At 39.9% G+C, this 7,104-nt stretch overlaps 1 protein-coding gene across 8 annotated transcripts in view; it reads left to right on the forward strand.

The window, feature by feature from the left end:
- Arms (Ankyrin repeat-rich membrane spanning) overlaps positions 1-6,369 on the forward strand; it is a 265,557-nt gene extending 259,188 nt beyond the window's left edge. For all 8 annotated transcript variants that reach the window (XM_083130254.1, XM_083130251.1, XM_083130243.1 and 5 more), the window contains one exon: positions 5,005-6,369. In XM_083130254.1, the coding sequence (XP_082986380.1) occupies positions 5,005-6,185 (1,181 nt within the window). In that variant the 3' untranslated portion in view covers positions 6,186-6,369. The remainder of the gene's footprint in view (positions 1-5,004) is intronic.
- The last annotated feature ends 735 nt before the right edge of the window (positions 6,370-7,104 follow it).

A 7,104-nucleotide genomic window follows, 5' to 3' on the forward strand; every position in this document is an offset into this window, starting at 1 on the left:
TGGTTTGAATTGGTGTTTTAAGTCCACTTTGTGCACAGTAAGGCTAATCGGGACTGGACCTACAGTTTAAAGTGGAATCCGAACCACTATGTGCTTCCACCGGGTATCGAACCCGAGACCCCTTGATTACAAGGCGACGACGCTACCACTGCGCCATGGGGAGGCCCTGACATTGCACTATTCTTAGATATCAAGAAGAATCCAACCAAATGGGATATATATTGAATAATATCACGAAAAAGTGAAACATAAATCTGCATTGATGAACGTTATAAAAATTGGCAAGTGCATGCTCCCAACCCCAAATTTACTGCAACACTAGTATTGCAATGTAATTAACGCCACTCTCTGTCCTGTCTCTTTAAACTCGTGAGAGATGGTTACTAATCTCTCACTGATAAGGTTAATGTCCAATATTATGAAATAAAATACTAATAATAAATACATAAATATTTTAATATCATACTCGTATTTACTCGAATCATTCAATCATAAAAGCAAATCACTTTCTTCAAGAATTGACTTTTCTCTGCCACCCCTGCTAAATTTTCACTTTCCATCTACTGATTTATACGAGGGGTGGCCAGAAAGTAATTTCCAATTAGTAGGGACATTTATTTTTCGCAAACGCCAAAACCGTGAAAAATGGTAATTGCTGCGAAGTTGTGCTTATGAATGTGCAGTGATGTCTGGACACATTTTTCGCCCGTTCGAAATATCGAAATAATGCGAATTTGGCATAAAATGCGAATTGTTGGCATTTTTAGCGATTTATTTTTTAAAGAAATGTCCTAGAACAACGAAAAAATTCCATGAAATCCAACATTCTTGTCTTTTCTAGGCCATGTTTGTGTACATAGAACATGCAAGTTTTCCAACATTTTACTCAAGAGTAAACTATAGAGTTATACGTACATGGAGTAATTCCGACAGCTACATTAAATCATGTATTTCGCACGATTTTTTCAACTTTTATCAAAACCATTTGCATCACAGAGCAAAGTGGCAGGGTTCTAACAGGAGATCGAGTGCGTATCTACCGTCACACGGGAGCCACATCTTTGTATTTGTCGCACGAGATATGTTTTGAATTACCAAGCTAAGTGCGCACCATCGGCATTTGTCGAGCGAGTAATAATGGAGCTCAGTCGTTTAGGCGTCTGACTACTGTGCGAGAGACCCAGGGTTGATCCCCTGGGGGGGAGAACCGGGATGTTTTCCACCTATTCAAAATGCTTCGGCGCCCACCCAGCATCATATGAAGCTGGTACTTTGAGGAAACTTGGAGGGATAAAGGTAGCCAGGAGTGTGGTGCTGATCACATCACCCCCACCTTCAGCCGTGATCAAGGAAGTGCGGGGCCCTAACTCCACACCCCTATACACCTTCATGGAAAAGTGCAGGGGAGCACTTTACTTTTACTTGCTCAAAAATCTGTTCCAACATATCAAACTGTCACGAAAATACGTAGACCATGTGACCTACAATTTAAAAGAATAGTTTAAAAGCACATATATATTTGGCAGATAAATGTTCTAAAATAAAAATGCGAATTTTGAGAAACTTAACACTAACAAGTCAAAAGAAGATAATGCCAATTTTTGGTGCCATAATATATCGTTATCTGTCACGTGAGATTGATTGATTTTAATTTTTTTGGGTGCGTCGCCACTTATGGTCATTATGCACCCTTCAGTATATACGGGGAAAATTCCATTATCTAAAATCCTTAGCTACCTTAAAATTAAAAAGGGGGTATGGAAAATAACTTTCCCAAAATAACTTTCAAGATATCAAACTCTCACGAAGAGGCGTAAGCCATGTGACTTACAATTTGAAACAGTAGTTTAAAAACACCATGAAGGTATAATTTCAGATATTTGCCAGAAAATGTGCTAAAATGAAAATGTTAATTTTGGGGAAAATAACACCGTATAGTAAAAAATAAAAAATAAGAAAATACACCAATTTGGAAAGAAAAAAATATCAAGGTCCCTACCGATTAGGCATAAATAAAACAAGAATATCAGTTGTAAGTCATTGCATTAGTAACAGTGAGTCCTAACCTAATTTTCGGCATAATCACCACCGTTGTTCTAGCATTCGTCGTAGCATGGCACTAAATTTTGTATGCCCATGGCATATGTGTCTGACGGCAAAGACTGGAACTATCTCTACCACAGTGTAGCTGTTAAATCCTTGCCCTGCCAGAAACCTCTTCAGTTAAACAAAGAGATGAAAGTCTGTACATTCAAGGTCAGGGCTGTACAGAGAGTGGTTCAAAATCTCTCACCTGAAGTGATGCAAAGAGCCCGTGTGTACTCAGCTGTATGGGGTTGTGCACATTCGACTGGCCTTCCGTGAATTGTGTGCACCATCGTCTGACCATACTATCCGGTCTGCACACCTCACACGATTGCTGGTGGCTCTGTGCCAAATTCTGAGCGTGCTACATCGCAGTCGGTGGGAGACTGTGTGAGAGCTGCAATCTTGAACCTAAATATAACTGTCCTAAAACAGCTGCATTGCAACTGTACAAGATTACAGCTATATGTCACTTCTTCCTGCCTGCATGTGTGTGTGTCGCTCTCCGACCACTAGTGCTGCGTATAGGCACCATTGGAGCTTTTTTCAGCACTCCCCTCGTATATGAACTTTCAGAAGCTTATATTATTAGTGTTCCTGTTTTAATGTGTGGTTAGCTAAATCAGGTACCTATACAATGCTATTCTATAAATTCCTTGCGTTAAATTTCTAATAGGCAACCTACATACCCTTTTCATCGGCATTAATGGTATAACTGTATGGTGTCAGTTTCACAGAACTTCACTTGGATATACTGTACTGAAGCAGAAATCCCATTGATAATGTAAGGAAATATGACACTTTATTTTGTTCGATTCAGTTGTTTCACTTATATGCAAGAGTTAAGTTGTTTGCTTTGCAGAGATGAGAGAAGTAGCTTTATGCATTGAAAAATGAGTCCGCACTCATGGTTCTTGCAAGCAGAGGGTTCCAAACCTCAGTGGAAATATCAACATATAATACCGAGAATGTATAAGGAGACTGATAAATTACAAATTGTATTTCTTAATCAATCACTCTTCACTCTTATCTCATTTAGTCGTAACTTTAAAAATAATCAAATATTTTATTTTAAACTTACTGCGTATGACAAAATTCCGTAATCCTTCCCTAGCTTGTGAATTGCAATAATTTTCCAAATTCACTATTTTGCAGTTTGAATTCAAATCATAGAGAATAGAGAAATTCAGTCAATTTCATAGAAGATGATGTTGGTACTTATCAAAACTATACGTGGATCTGTATGAGTTTATTATTTCCATTTTGCAAAAACATCGATTTAGTTTAGTTTTTATTGTCAGGGAAAAATGTAAATTTTGACCTGGATAACCTGGAAAAGTCAGGGAATTTCATTTCTGCTTGTTTGTAGCCACCCTGATAATAGTAAATAATCATTATATACTTAGTATATAGTAATAAGTCGTGTGTTTTGCTGTCTCCGGTCAGAGCCCCCCCCCCCCCCCCCAAAGTTGATGGTTTAGCGGTCTCAGCCACCCAAAGTTGATGGTCTAGAACATTTCAAATGTGTATTTAAAGTTAAGTTCATGTGGCACAGTTCAGAGTAAACTTTACAAGAGAAGAAAAATAATACATTAGATCCTCTTAACCAAAATTATTGGGGGGGCTCTGCCCCCACATCATTAACATTGGGGGGGCTCGAGCCCCCCTAAGCCCCATGGAGTCGGCGCCTATGTATAGAGGGATGTGGGGGTAGGGCCCTACACATTTTTTGATCTCTGCTATTTTGGAGGTGATGTGATCAGCACCTCACTCTGGCTGCTTTACCCTCCAGGGGTGCTCCCAGGTACCCATTTATTTGAGGCTGGGTGAGCCCCAGAGTCACTTTATGCAGGGAAAAGGCCAAATAAATTCCAACATTAGATCACCTGCCCCAGGAATAAAACCCAGGTCTCCCTCATGATAGACACCGAACCAACTAGAACACCAAACACCACTACTCTCGATCATGTCGTTTCCGGAATTTACACTTCATGGTGTTGCCTGTGGACCATGCATTACATGTGCAGAAAATTCTTTGCAATTAGCCAAAAGTGTCATAAAAGTAAAGTAAAAGAAAAATCATTCATTCAATCATACATGCAGAGACTGTTTGCGTTGCTGACTCTAATAATACAACTTTCAAGGTGTATAATGTATCTTTCAAATATCCTTATCACACCCCACCATTCATTCTCGGAAACCCTGTATTTTTACATCTCATTATACTATTATGTTGCATATATATTGATATCTGTTGGTCATACTTAAAGAATATACATCCAAGTAAATAGCAATGATACCAGATGTTTCAGAAATAATTGAGGGGTTACAAAAATTTATTGCAAGTAAAGTATTGAACTTATGTTAATGAAACCAGTCCAGAACGATCGAGGAATGCAAACAGTTTGTGCGTGTATTTTTTTAGTTAAGCTGAGAGTTCACATCCCTGCCACTAGGTGCTCAAATCACCCACATCACTCGCAGTTTTTTTTTTTGTTCAATGTTTCAGTCCCCAAAATCACCGGACTTTACACTGTGTGCCTTCTTTTTGTGGGGTTTCATCAAAGACAGGGTATTCGACTCACCTATGCCGTGTGATATCGCAGCTCTAAGAGAGCATATCATTGCAGCGATAGACACTATCGACAGGCCCACATTTATGATGCCAGTATGGCAAGAAGTTAGTGCACACATTGAACATTTATAGGTGGAAAAAAAACATCTTTGTGTTCCTCATTCGTTCTGGACTATTTTCATTAACGTAAGTTCAATACTTGCAATAAATTTTTGTGAACCCTCAATTATTTATGAAACACCTGGTATATTGGTATCTGTCGGTCATACTTAAAGAATATACATCCAAGCAAATAGCAACAATTTATGTGACACTACCAGTTGATTTTGTTTGATTATTTACAGCACCTGGACGAGGAAGGTACCGTACAGTAAGTCAGAGCAGCAATAGTAATCAAGATACTGAAGTGGTGTTCCTTCAGTCTGTTCCCCTTCCATATCAACACATTCAGGCGTGCAGCCAGGAGGAGTCCGTGAGTGCTGCAAGTTCAGTCTGCGGAACACCAGTGCGTCAACGGCGAGAACTAGCATCTTCCGATCCTCATTCTAGCAAGCCTCCTTTGCCACCTCACACCTCCGCATCAATCAGAGGATCTCTACACAATCTAAACAGAGCAGATTCCATAAGGAGCATCACCAGCAACATATCCGGGACCAACAGTAGCCATTTCAAAGACAAAATCTGTTTGCGAGAAGACAAGGGGAAAGGGGCGAGTGGGAATAACATCCTGAAGATTCCACGACGTCCTTCGTCTCTTCTTGTTGACGAGAGTAAAGTGAAGCTGGACTGGATGTCGAACACTCCACCACCATCCCCGAGGAACCAAAACAATTCGCAACCAGTGAACGAACCCAAACTATTATCGTTTGGTTCCATTAAGAAGAAATCAGCATTGTCTTTAACTGATGTTGGAAGCGGAATCACCCCAACGTCGAGCCTTGAGAAGCTGAACAAACTGAAGGACAAGTTGCTCCGAACAGTAACTCTCGGGGCGGTTCCTGGAAATCACCCTTCCAGCTACGGTGCTCACTGTGATTTGAAACTTGGCGACAATGATAGTGACGAGAGTACTCCTTTAGTGTCTGAGCTGGCTTCTCCTTCGATTGCGAAAGTGAATCGGGGATTTCTGACGACAAGCACGCACTCTGGCGGTAGTGAGACGGAAAGTGGCAGCATGTCGTACGTGTCCGTGAAAAGTACTCCTGTTTCCCCAGAGACTATGTCGCCAGCAATTTCTCCTCCTGACTCCATACCCATTGATATCCCCAGTGAATGCATCCTAGATCCATTATCTTCACGTGCATCATCTATTTCTTTAACTCAGGCCCTGGAGCCTATGTCAAATTACTACCATTTGGTGGCCCTCGATGGTTCAGGATCTGACATGTCTTCAGCCGAAGCGCTTAGTGACTTCGAAAATCAATCATTACGGAAATCAACATCAGGACAGCTAACAAGACAAAATGCATGTGATTCAGAAATATCATCATCTAGAAACACTGCTAACCCCGAAACAAGAGTTTGATGGCAAGTGTACCACTGTTTTAATTGGAGTAGAGAAAATGTTGGTAAGTATACAATTATGATTGTAACAAGTTTTATAGTGTTATCTTGTTATACACCAGTGAATATTTCTGTGGTATTACATATGTTAAACATTAGTGTTGCATATAGATATATTTATGCAATAAAGATCACATGTTGATTGAAAGAGTTGAAGTATTTCCTTATTGGTTTCTTTTCGCACATTATCTGATCACACAAAAGAAAAATCTGACATCCAGTTTCTGATTTTAACTTTGTGTATGCAATGAGGTGACATTACAACTGAGAAATTTTCTATAGAAATTCTAAGTACAGTGGAATGGATACGTGCTGTATGACAAATTGTCCATGACTATTTTCTTTAATTTTCTTCTTGCTGCCTGTGTATTTTAAGGAATGGGTTGTAGAGATTGGCTGCAGATGGTTGGTGTTTTGTTCCAATCTTATCCTCTTCTCATAACACTCCACTATCTGCTCTTTCCACAGACATCTTGGTCTCCCCTTTGCCCTTATTCCCACTCCTTGTGCATTGTATGCTCTTACTGGCAGTCTTTCTGCATCCATCCTCTTTATGTGTCTGAACCATCTCATCTGTGCCTGATCTATTCTGTCCTGAAACTTCACCACCCCCACTGTCTGTCGGATCTTCTCATTCCTTATTCTACCCCTTCTAGTCTTCCCCAATATACTTCTTAAGAATTTCATCTCTACTGCCTGCATCTTTCTTTTGTCTCTCTCCGTCATTGTCCAAGTCTCTGTTCCATACATAATTATTGGTATATAGTATGTGTTACGTATTTCCTTCTTGCATTTCATAGGTACATCCCTGTTCCACATTAATCTTCAAACACTTCCACCACTCATTTGTCCTCTTGTGTTTACCTCCTCATCTTTTCTTC

The sequence above is a fragment of the Lepisma saccharinum genome, chromosome 1 (assembly GCF_977018435.1).
Source record: "Lepisma saccharinum chromosome 1, izLepSacc3.1, whole genome shotgun sequence".
Classification (NCBI taxonomy): domain Eukaryota; kingdom Metazoa; phylum Arthropoda; class Insecta; order Zygentoma; family Lepismatidae; genus Lepisma; species Lepisma saccharinum.